This window comes from Saimiri boliviensis, chromosome 8 (assembly GCF_048565385.1).
Source record: "Saimiri boliviensis isolate mSaiBol1 chromosome 8, mSaiBol1.pri, whole genome shotgun sequence".
In the NCBI taxonomy this organism is placed as follows: Eukaryota; Metazoa; Chordata; class Mammalia; order Primates; family Cebidae; genus Saimiri; species Saimiri boliviensis.
The window spans coordinates 104,883,252-104,896,210 of record NC_133456.1 but is presented as its reverse complement, the minus strand read 5'-3'; the positions used below and the strand labels follow the sequence as shown (position 1 = coordinate 104,896,210).

The 12,959-nt window shown below is 38.4% G+C and overlaps 1 protein-coding gene across 3 annotated transcripts in view; it reads right to left on the bottom strand.

Annotated features, from left to right (window-relative positions):
- CUBN (cubilin) overlaps positions 1–12,959 on the bottom strand; it is a 288,396-nt gene that overhangs the window by 53,567 nt on the left and 221,870 nt on the right. For all 3 annotated transcript variants that reach the window (XM_003930638.4, XM_074404979.1, XM_074404977.1), the window contains 3 exons: positions 12,654–12,841; positions 8,935–9,091; positions 7,249–7,398 (listed from right to left, as the gene is read on the bottom strand). In XM_003930638.4, the coding sequence (XP_003930687.3) occupies positions 7,249–7,398; positions 8,935–9,091; positions 12,654–12,841 (495 nt within the window). The remainder of the gene's footprint in view (positions 1–7,248; positions 7,399–8,934; positions 9,092–12,653; positions 12,842–12,959) is intronic.

The following is a 12,959-nucleotide window of genomic DNA, read 5'->3' as shown; positions in this document are numbered from 1 at the left end:
TTCAAAGGTGGGCATGTGACCTAACCCAATCCAATAAAGGTGAATTTCAATACCCTTGTTTGATGTTTGGAAGTTGGATTGGAGGCAACTTGCTGGTAAATATAAAAACCAACTCTCTGAGGGATTTATGGAATTTGCCAATTTCCATGGTGCAAATACTCCCACCATAACCGATCTCAAGCTATTGACAAGCCATTAAATGCAGAATAGGAATAGATGAGCAAAACTGACTTTTGCAAGATGGTGCAAGCCAACTCTAGCATACCATGGGATAGAAGCCATCTCTCTTTCTGATGGGGGTGAGAAGTACCCACTGTGAGAACAGCAACCCTACAGCAATGAGAGGAGCCAGCCTTAGGGTGAAGCTCACACTGCAGTAGCACAAAGTATGAACAGAAACAGTCAAATATTTGATGATATAATTAAAATGCTGAATTAAGAGATCTGAGGCACACCCAACTTTCAAACCTTCCAGAATTAAAAACCAATGAATTGCTCCTTTGTGTTTAAACCAGGTTGAATTAAGTTTCCTGTTAATAGTGCTATAAAACCTCCTACTGGCTATGGTAGATATTTTTATGATTAGAGTCACTGTTGCTATTGTTTATACAACCCTACCATCCTGACCATGGTTGATTGATTGATTGATTGCTCCAGTTGATCAATGGCAAGGCATGGCACCAGACCCAATCCGGGCCAATCAGAGGTATTCAAACTGCAACTGAGTAAGAGTCAATGGTAGAAGCCAAAGATATTAAACCTGAAAAATGTCTGCAGCCTTCTTTCCTGACACATGAAGGAAGCCAGGATACTATACGGGAAATCATGAAGGGAAGCCAGGTTACCATGAGATGAAATCACCCAGTATCTTTCTTATAAATCCTACTTTATATCAAAGCTACTTGAAGATAATTTGCCACCCAAAGAACTCTGACAAATACTTTTAAAAATATACATCTGTACATGAAAGAGTTCCCACCCTTTCTTAAATCATTTTAAGAACACATTCAGCTGCTTGGCTAAGTTTCTATTCAGCCTGCAGAAATCCTGAGGTATCAAGAGATACATTTTTAAATGAACCTCAAAGAATTCCCTTATTGTGAGAACCCTGGAATAGAAATATTTCTAATTGTACATAAATCTACAAATTGAAAATGTGAAAGACCTTCAATGGCCTTTTCGTGTAATTAGAAGCAAAATGATGTTGGAAAAAGAGGACAAAAAAGAAATAAATTAAACTCAGATTCATGGTTTGAATATTGCCAAATTACATGCCTTAGTTATGACCTCAGTATTTGTCTCTAAGACATCAATAACTCCACCGGAATTTAAAAAATTCAAAGTAGATGAGTTTGAGAATAAAATAATTGAGCATTAGTTATAGAAATATCTTTATTTAGCAACAATATGTCAAGTTATAAAACCAAAATCACAGAATGCAGGGAAAAATTGCCGATGCTGGATTGAATTCTTGGTCCCATATTTGATCAAATAGGCTGCTATTCATGTGTTCTTTAAGTATTAACGAGTTAATTGTTAAATTATTGGGATAATGATATAGACAAAGTGGCAGTCTTAGAAAACTGTGAAAAGGCTGTGAAACAGAGGTAAAGTGTGATTTATACTTGATTATGTTGCCAAATAGTTGATTAAAGAAACTAGTTGAAATACAGAAAGTTCATTTACGAAATGGCAGTGGTACGAGACGTAATCAAAACTCATTAACGATGTATAAAATGTCTATATTGAACAATAAGGAAGTTTGCTGAGGAAATAGAGAGGAAGTTGAAAAGGGATTTTAGATTTTTTTGTAGATGGCAATCGAATATCAACTAACTAAACCAATCATGTAAGACAGTCTGCTTTTTCTCAAAGCCTGATTCAGTAAAATGTTAAAGTTGTAATATCTGGCAACTTATTTCATGGATTAAAACATTCTTGTATCCTTTATAGTAGTGATTTCTTTAAGGTAGGATGTTATACCCTTTCAAATTTTGTTCATAAGAAATCAAACACGTACATAATGTCACAAGTTGGGAAAATTACCTAAAGTTCAAGAAAATATCAAAAATTAATATGAACAAAGTAATATGCAAGAAAATGAGATATGAGTGTTACTTGGCATTAAGTAATTTACACACATACCATATTCTAAAGTTCTAGATATCCCAACACTGCGTTAGATAAAAAAAATCAGCAGTGACTGAGATCTATCCTCTGTCTGGTTAACTCTGGAGACTGGTCTCCTCAATGGAGGCATGATTCAGAGGAGGGGAAGCACGTGTGGCATGCGGCTAAGTTCCATTGCGCACGGAGGCCAAACAATGCAAATTAGAATGTAACACAGGAAAACAAGGGGTTTCACAGAAGCTACACCATCTGCTCTAGTGCTCTGCCAATTTGAATAAAACATCCACAGGAAACATTTCAAGAAGACCACTGCCCACTTTTTTCTAAAGTAATGTGGAATGCGAGTCCATTCTAAATTATTTAGAAACAACTGAGAAAGCAAAGGCAAGAAACAGTAGTGGAGCAATATCGTTTTTTTAAAAATTTAAACAGGAGGTAATAAAGAAAACTGCCAAAACTCATTTATTGTGCTTTTTGACGGGGAAAAAAGTGAAAAAGAAAAATCTAGAACTAATTTCATTTTTTTTTTGACTTTTTTCTCTAAGTTTTCTATTAGAGATAATCTGTTAACTGGTGCTTGTAAATTAATCAAAGAGAATTTAGGCAAATATGACGTGTGAATCTGGGCCCACTCCTCCTGGGGCTTTGAAGCCATCTCTAGAGGAAAATGAGCAAAGGCATTTGTCCCTTTGGTGCTTACATCTCATGTGCTTGGTCCTGCTTCACCCTCCAATAATTTTCAAGAATTATTGGATCTGAGAAAAAATGAGTTTGCCGTTTACTGCAAGTAGGATTTTTAAATTGAGAATTTCTAAATTCCTCATTATCAACAAGGCACATTAATGTTACTATCCAATTTTAATGAAAGAATAATCAAGGTTTAGAAGACACTGTCTTGCTTCAGTGTGCCTCGTGAAGTGCTTTATCTATGAAACAAAATAACTGGATGTATAATTTTTTTTAGCAGACCAAGGGCATCTAGTTGGCCACCTGAATAACAAGAACACAAAATATATTGGGGGACTGTTCGAGATTTGGGAAAATAAAATAAGCATTTATTTAATAATACCAGATTCCAAAATAAGGGCAAACATCAATAGTCTATAGTTCATGGAATGTCTAGTATTGAAATGTAAAAATAATAAGAAAGTTAGAACAATTTAGACCAACATTAAACTTAGAACAACCTACTTTGTGGTAAGCAGAAAGTAGATCACTGAGGCTTTGTAACCTAACAGTAGCATGCGGTTCAATAATCTGTATTTTTCCCTTCATAGTAAAACCTTCCCAAAGCAGTTTTCAATGTTTAGTTGCAATGAAGGGACAAGCATGTTTCCTCACAGTATTTCGTAGCCTGGGATAGCACATCTTTTCCTTGCCAATTTCACCTTTTGTGCTAAAGGTCCACAAAGATGACAGATCTAGAATCTTCATAATCACCAAAGTCAACACTGGCTCCGTTGGGATCCTGGGCTCAGAAATGCCTGGCCATTTGAACAGAGTCTCTCAGAAACAGTTCCAAGTGACTAAAGTAGCTGAAAGGCCAAGGCTCCTTCACTAAAGCTATGCCCTTCCTGGAGAGCAATTCTCAGTTTAATCACAATATTCTGCAAGTGAATCCCTCAGGCTCACTTTAGAAGGGCTGGGGAAAGGTTACTTTTACAGTAACTAGCAAATCTCTAGCTTGGTGATGGTATTCGATAAATATCAGCATTGATATGGTTAAGGATAAGAATCTCATTATAGGATAAATTTGATTAATGTAGCCCTTTTGGGGAATCACCATTATTCAACGAATCTACAGCCAGAAATTACTCATGAAGCAGTCTGAAAATGCTGAACACTTGAACACTGGAAATGCCACAAGGCATTATCGTAAGGATATCATCTTAGAAAATTATCAGTCTTCAACTGGGTGAGGATTGGCAAATCCATTAGTGGAAGCAGAAATCATTTAATCTAACATTATCTGACTTTCAGAACTCCTACTATACATATATACATATATATATTGGACACACACACACACACACACACACACACACACGGAGCCAAGTGCTATACATATAAAGTAAGTATCAGAAAAAATGGTGTAGTAATTTGCACAAAGTCATACGAATAGCAGTAAGTGGCTGACCTGGCATTAAGAACCATCCTAAATGCTGTGCTCACCTCCTCTCTACTACACGGAGATATTCCAGGGTTGTTCCCCTTTATCCCACCTGGTCAGTTGAGCTCAGGGAGCTGTCTGAAGTCAGTATAGAGTCCCTTATCATAATACATATACCACTCGTATCAGCAGTGCTTTCTGTGGCTTCATAGTACAATTACCAGCCTCCATTCTTAGTCTGAAGGCAATGGGCATGTGACATGCACATGTTTATTTAACTTAATGAGTACAAACACAAAATCCAAGCCACATGTTTTTCCCCTGCTATTAAAATAACCATCCTCAATTATAAAAATAATATAAAAGCTATAAAAAAAAAATAGGCTTGGCGTGGTGGCTCACGCCTGTAATCCCAGCACTTTGGGAGGCCAAGGAAAGCAGATCACAAGGTCAAGAGTTCGAGACCAGCCTGGCCAACATAATAAATGAAAAATACAAAAATACAAAAAATACAAAAATTTTGCCTCTACTAAAAATACAGAAAATTAGCTGGGCATGGTGGCGGGCACCTGTAACCCTAGCTACTCGGGAGGCTGAGGCAGAAGAATCGCTTGAATATGGGAGGTGGAGGTTGCAGTGAGCCAAGATCACGCCATTGCACTCTAGCCCCAGCAACACTGTGAGACTCCTCAAAAAAAAAAAAAAAAAAAGAAAGAATGAAAGCAAGAAAGCAAGAAGGAAGGAAGGAAGGAAGGAAGGAAGAATGGAGGGAGGGAGGGAAGGAGGGAGAGAGAAAGGGAAGAGAGAAAAGAAGCATCTCCTGTAACTCTATCACAGTGGTGACAGCTCTTAAAGTACTGGTTAACAGCCTCACAGATTTTATTCACACGTATATTATTTTAAAAAGAAAATTGGATCATCTTATACAAACGATTTTACCCTCCCTCAAGCCTTCATACATCATGGGCATCTTTTTACGGTACTGGGATTTTGTACTAGCAAACGTTGCAAAGATGATACTTTATATTCCATTTTTACAGTGACATACGTTGATTTATACTTGGCATCATTTTAAGCAAACACATGTGCCAAAAATTACAGCTGCAGAGATGTAGGAAGAGGCAGTGAGGTCATAGGAAAAAGGATTAAGTAAGAAAGGCTTTGTTAAATTTATCCACTATGAGTTCTGACATGTCATTTATACGTTTATAAACCATAAATTTTCCAGATGTTGAACGCTATAGAACATTTTGCAAAGCGTAACTATTCATTGCCATGACAGGCTAACACAAGAGTAAGAAATTTCAAATACACTGATGTAGCTTGACAAATTTGTAGATAAATTGTAGTTTATAAATAGAAAGCTACTTTGTAAAAAAAAATTATTAATATGATTATGAGTGGTTGAAAATACCCATCTATTTGAAGGGATTTCCTTTCCACAGGGTCATAGCATCCATTAAACATCAAATTGTGTCTACTGTCAATCAACACCCAGCTCAAATCAGCAAATCCACTGTTCCCTCTGCCAACAGCCCATTCCCTCGGGTGGGAGAATGACAGAGAGGGGTGCTTGTGGCCAGGAACTCAGGCACTAGGGAGTCAGAACTGAGAAGATGAAAATGGCCAAGACGAAGCAGATGAAAGAACGCCCCATGGTAATATTTAATAAAAGCAGGGCACATATATTAATTTTATTAATTCACTCACTCATTCAATATTTGTTGAACACCTACGCTGACTCGACAAGACAGTTTTTCTCCCTGGTTTGGTTAACAGCATGTGCATGAATGTGGGTGTGTGTATGTGCATGTATGTGTATAAACTTCAAATGCAAGTGAATAAATTAAAAGCTACATTGACATAAAATGTTTCAGACTTATTTTCTTTAAGCAATTTATGCAATGCTTGTGTTCTTAAAGCTCTTTCACTATTTTTTTTTTACTTCTGGATGGAATACATAGAATAATACTTGTAATCTTTAAGAATTGGATGAAATTTTAATCATGTTTACATTAAATCTACTCTGTATTTTCAATATTTTCTTTAAATGATGATTTTCAGACTTCTGCCTCTACTTACTCCTCATTCATTTCTGAGGAATCAATTAGAGTTCACTTCAGAATAAACCTATCTTCCATGGCTATGAGCAAAAGACAAGAGATAAGTTTTGGCAAGGATGTGGACAACAGGGAACTTTTCCTTGTACACTCTTGATGGGAATATAAATTAGTGAAGCCATTATGGAAAAATGCATGGCAGTTTCCCAAAACATTAAAAATAGAACTACCATATGACCCAGCAAGTTCACTTCTGGGCACAGATCCAAAGGAAATCAAATCCGTGTGCCAGAGAGATATCTGTACGCTTATGTTCACTGCAGCATGATTCATAATGACCGAGACATGGAATCAATCTGAGCGTCTATCCATGAATGAATGGATAAAGAAAATGTGGTAGATCTACACAATGGAATACTCTTTGACCTTAAAAAAGAATGAAATCTTGTCATTTGTGACAACATGGATGAACCTAGAGGACATTATGCTAAGTGAAATAAGCTACCCACAGAAAGACAAATACTGCATGATGTCAGTAGCCTGTGGAATCTAAAAACGTCAAACCCATAGAAGCAGAGAGAAGAATGGTGGTTACAAGAGGCTGGTGGGGTATGTGGGAGTGGAGATCCAGGACATGCTGGTCAAAGGATACAAAATTTCAGCCAGGAAGAACAAGTTCAGGAGATCTACAGTACAACATGGTGCCTATAGCTAATAACAAGGCTGAGTACCTGAAATACTTGAATACTTGCTGAATACTTAAAAATTTCTAAGAGAGATTTTAAAGGCTATGACCACAAAAAACGGTAAGTTTGTGAGTGAGTGTACATGTTAATTAACTGGATTTGGACATTCTGCAACATATGCATATGTCAAAACATGTGGTACACCATACATATACAATTTTTGTCAATTAAAAATAATGTTTTTAAAGAAGAATAAACTTACCTTCTAAGTGGAAAGACACAATAGTCAAGAGGACCACTGACTGAGGACTGGCCTCTATGACATAGGTGCAGTTCATGTTGTTGTCGTATTGTTTTGGGTAATTTGGAGAAATGATGTAACCTGAAGGGCCAGTGAAATTACTTCCACATCCTATGTGGGAACAAAAAGTCATCATCAGACTATTTTTTTCTCATGTGAGGTATCTATTTTGCCAGTGAAGGAAAGATACATTTTCTGAAATTCTCTGGAGATATGGTTCCCTGAGATATTCCAAACGGAAGACGAACAAAGGGAATGAAGCTCTGATTTAAAAACATACATATGTGCATAATAAGAACATTACATGTTTTTAGAAAATGCTGCAGTTTTATGGATTGAGTCCTAGAAATACTACCACAAATCCACTGTAAATCCCCTAATATTAAGGTATTAAGAAAGGATAAAATAGCAAAGATCTAATATGGTTCACATAGATAAGCCAGTAAAACTGATCAAAAATGATTTGCACCTGATCAGTACTTTACACACTTAATGTTTTTAACATGTTTTATTATTAGAAAATTGCTATTTTTGTTACCATTGTAATCTAGCCAGAACAACGGTTGCTTTTAAAAAATAGTTGGATTTATTAACACCAACTCTTATCAAATTCTTACATGCATCCCTGGTTTTGAAAACAAAAAGAACTGTCTTTTCACCACAAAAATGATTTGTTTTCATATAACCACTGACTAATCCACTTCACTCTCTGATCTATCAAGCATGAAAATATCTCTATCCTTTTAAATTGACATTAAAACACACACAATACACATTAAATAACTTGACATTAAAACACACACTTACACAGTGGACCACTTGCAGACTAAGAACTCGTCTGCGGTTGTCTTTCAGTACTCCCTTTCCAGCACTCTCTGATTCAGGTCGGAAATACCCATCTATTGGATTATTTTCTCTAATTCCTTTTCTCAAACTTTTTCCTAAACAGTGGTTTGCCATGAGTGGCTACTTGATTTAATTTGGCCATCAGGAACACGCCTTTGCTTCTCTTACATGAACACTGCTACATTTCCCAGTAATCTAGTAGTGTACAGTAGTTAGAAAATCCTTCCTAACCGAAATTAGGAAGGAACATTCTCAAAGAAATTCTCAACGGATTTTTTTAGAATTAGATCTATCCTTCCTAGCCAAAATTAGGAAGGGACATTCTCAAAGAAAGTGGCTTCCAAAGTTGACTGGCATGAGAACCCTCTGGATGACAGTTAAAACATGCAAGACGTTGCTCATGGAAATTCTGAATTCAGACAGGTCTGGGGTGAGGTCCAGGAATCTGCATGTGTTTCAAGCCCCCCAGGGGATTTTCTGGTCAAGGTGTCACAGGTCAGGCACACTGGTTACTTACTAACTAACTAGCCACCTGCACTTCTACCCAATATCAGCCCACTCTGGGTTCCAGGCTTATTTCTAGAGGTTGGCTAGTGTCCCTCATGACTTTTATATCACTTCTCAATTCAGTTCCATTCTCACTGATATTTGGATGAAAGGTGTCTTCTCAGGATTAGGTGACTCATCCTCACCCTAGATCTCATGAAACCCATCTAGACCCCCAGGTTTAGCCAACCCTGTCTGCCTGCAACAACCACATTCCCTCCAAGACCTCTGGGTCTGGTTCTTAGGGCTACTTACGGCTAACAAAGGATGCAGAGAAGCCCTGGGCTGATGCCTCCTGAGACTGGAAGACGGCAGTGAATGTGTTACTTGGTATGATGATGGGACCCGGAGCCACGTTCCCACAGCCGGTGGCTAGCAGGGCTTCGTCGACCTCCTCAGTTCCTGCCCACACCTAGCAGGGCCACACACAGAACTTTAATGCTCTAGGGTTTCCCATCAATATTTTAATACACTTAGGTTTCAAAATAATGGCACTCACACATATCCAGAACTAAGCACAAGAGTAAACAAAACACAGACAAATCTGCAGTATTTTCTTTGGAGAATAATTTTTAAAATTATACTTTAAGTTCCGGGGCACATGTGCAAAACGTGCAGGTTTGTTACATAGCTATAAATATACCATGATCGTTTGCTGCATCCATCACTTTGTCATCTACATTAGGTATTTCTCCTCACACTATCCCTCCCCTAGCCCCCCACCTACTACTTATACCTCCCCTAGCCCCCCACCCCCGATAGGCCCTAGTGTGTGATGTTCCCCTCCCTGTGCCCATGTGTTCTCATTGTCCAACACCCACTTATGAGTGAGAACATGTGGTGTTTGGTTTTCTGTTCTTGTGTCAGTTTGCTGAGAATGATGGTTTCCAGCTTCACCCATGTCCCTGTAAAGGACATGAACTCATCCTTTTTTGTGGCTGTATAGTATTCCATGGTGTATATGTGCCACATTTTCCTCATCCAGTCTATCATTGATGGGCATTTGAGTTGATTCCAAGTCTTTGCTATTGTTGAACAGTGCCACAATAAACATACATGTGCATGTGTCTTTATAACAGAATGATGTATAATCCTTTAGGTATATATCCAGTAATAGGATTGCTGGATCAAACAGTATTTCTATTTCTAGATCCTTGAGGAATTGCCAAACTGTCTTCCATAAGGGTTGAAATAATTTTTTAAAGCTGCTTTTGAAATAGCATGTCCCATTCTTGACTTCTCTAAGGAGACTGCATTCCTTTTTGCATAGCTGGGTGGTGATTTTTTTTTTTTAATCCAGCTTCCTGGATCACTGTTCAGTTTCCTCCTAACTTCTAGTTGCCCTGACCTAGCCAAGCTTCCCGGGTGCTGAGGGAGACAGAGGAGCCAGGTGGGTTCGCTGGCACTCAGCCCTGCTCCTAAAAGGGTAACAAACTGTGGTCACAGCTGCACAACCTCACCAAGCAAGAGGCACACTGTGGCGCATGAAGAAAGTGGGCATGAATTCCAAGAATATGTATAATCATCATGAACTGGAGTAAATCAGAACACACCTTGGCTGTGTTGAACTGTAAGGTCCGTTTTGATGAAAGGCTGACATCCAGTCAGTGTGTGACATTCACCAAAGACTGGGTTGGCAACTCCCAAGTAGACCTGGGCTGTCACTTAATTGGTCTGGCCACCTCAAGTGAGCAGACATATATACTTATGCAAAAAAACAGTTGCTGGGAAATAAACGGTGAGTACCAAAATTCCAAATCAAACCAATTCTTACCAGTCCAGGGAAAAACAGAGACATTAATCACAGAATCATAAATTTACATGTAAAATTCCAGGTATAAAACAAGACTGTGTTGATCTAGTTTGTTTTTTCAGTGTATTTTCTCTTTGTTGTTCAGATTGGGTGAATTCCACTGTTCCACCCTCAAGTTCACTGATTCTATTCTGTGCCATTTCCATGCTACCATTGAGCCTATTCAGCAAATTATTTATTTCTGATACTGTTTTTTCAGTTCTGTAAATGCTATGTAGTTCTTTATTGTAACCACCATTTCTTTGCTGATATTTTCTACTTGTTTCAAGAAAACTCATCAGTGATTTTGAAGCATGTTTATGGAATCTACTTCAACATTCTTGTCATATACTTCAACATCTGATTTATCTCACGTCAACATCACTTGATTCTTTTCTCTTTCAAGTTGTGATGTTCTTGATTCCTGATGTTTCTTTCTGATTGCATCCTGGACATGTTATTTATTATGTTAGGAGACTTTAGGTCCTATTTAAATCTTTTATTTTAGCAGGCAGTCACCCTGTTTATTTTTTCCATGTGGTCTTGCATATTTTGTGGGCTGTGGTTCCAGCGGCTCTTCAGTGTTCAGAATCTGTGTGGTGTACTTTTGGTCTGCTTGGTTTAATGGTGCTGCTGGGACTCTTACTAGTTCTTGCTGGTGCTACCTGAGGGGCTCTGTGTGTTTCCCAATTGGAGGTAAAGGGTAGAGTAATTCTCCCCTACCAGTGGCCCCTGGGTACCTCAATGTCTCTGGACAGAAGAGGAGCATGTCTGGCTTGTGGGGACAAAGAGGCTTCCCAGACTGGGCCACTTTCTGTGACTGGGATCCATTTTCCCAGTCCCACCTGCCCTGGTGTCTCTGGATTTGTGAAGAGAATCTCAGTTTTCCGGGTGTGAAGTGGCTCCCTGCAGCGACTACTTGCCGAAGTTGGGTCCCTTTACTGGTTTCACCCACCCACACAGCATCTCTGGGCAGAAACAGGTATCTCAGGCCCAGCAGGAGAAGACGAGTACTTCCCACTTATTTTTGGCGGGGTTCCTAATCCATCCCACTCACCAGCAGCAATGGGCTTGCCCGATGTTGTCAGAGGGACCCCCATTCAATACAGAGGAGTAATGAGCCTGGGCCATTTCCCACATTCCAGTTTTACAACCAGAGCATTTGAAAGCTTTACTTAAGTCTGAATATTTGATATTGACTCATTTCATGAGAAGAGAGTTCATTTATTTCATGGAGAAAGCAATTAATTATATATTAAATGTGTTTTGTTATATACATATGTTACATACATATGAGATTTTCATTTAAACAGTAAACATGGATCAATGAGATATAAAACATCATTGGAGAGATGATATGAAGTAATAACACTGACAATAAAAGCCACTTGGACTCATCAAGTGATTTTATATTCCAAGTACTTGGCACTACCTATGTTATTACATTAGATTATCTCCAATGCTTAAATGGCCCTACTAAAGAAGGAATCATGCTCTTCATTTTATAGTTGAGTAACTTAAAGGCCAATTGTTTAATTAGCTCCGAGAAGAATATGCAAGTGGTAAGTATGAGAGAGATGAATGGAGGGCTAACATGACCAGTGTTATTTCCACTGGAAAGGCACAGTAAAAATAAGGCACTCTTTCTCTGGAAGGTACACCTTTTAGAGACATAACTTAGAAGAAGCAAAATAGCACAGACGAAATGAATTTCTAAGACAGTCATCAGAGTCACAAGTCAGTGAAAAGGGACAAGCCAATGCCACATGAGCAGAATTTATAACTTTAGAGAAAGAGACTTGCTTTCCTGATGCCATTTTCATCATTTTTACGTGGGTTTTCACAGTCTTTTCAGCCTGTGGGCTCCTAAGGCCCAAGGTGAGGCTGGCTTTAGCTGCTTCTTCAGGGTTCTGTAATTTTTGTGGCATGCTTTAAATGTTGCCTGTGACAGTGCCCTACATTATATAGGGCATTTTCCCCTTAGGATCTATTAGAAAAGTAAGAAAGAAAAGACATTCTAACATCTAACAGCAGAGGTTTCTCACTTCCTCACTTTTCATCCAGGGAATGAATCCACGGAAGCAAAATGTTCTTACTTTGAGAGACCGTGAATCATTTCTAGCTTAAACACTAATGTTCAAAAAACCAGCTTGGCTCCAATGAAATGAACGAGTGTACTAACCTTCACGAAGCTATTCTGACATTGTCCATCACCGCTGGGGACTAGGAAGTTGTTGTCAAAGCTGATCTCCAAGTGTTTACTCTGGTGAGTAATGACTGTCCAGGAACATCTGCTGTTTTCAGGAAAATTCTGAGGCCAGTGAGGGGATCTGATTGTACCGTTATCTGAATGAAATATTCCACCACAACCTGAAATATTGCCATGTAAAAGCCATCAATCTGTAAGGAGAGTAATTTTGGAAACTCGAGGCTGCTACAGAAGGAACATTTCTAAATGTGAGATATCACTTCATCATTTTTTACAAGT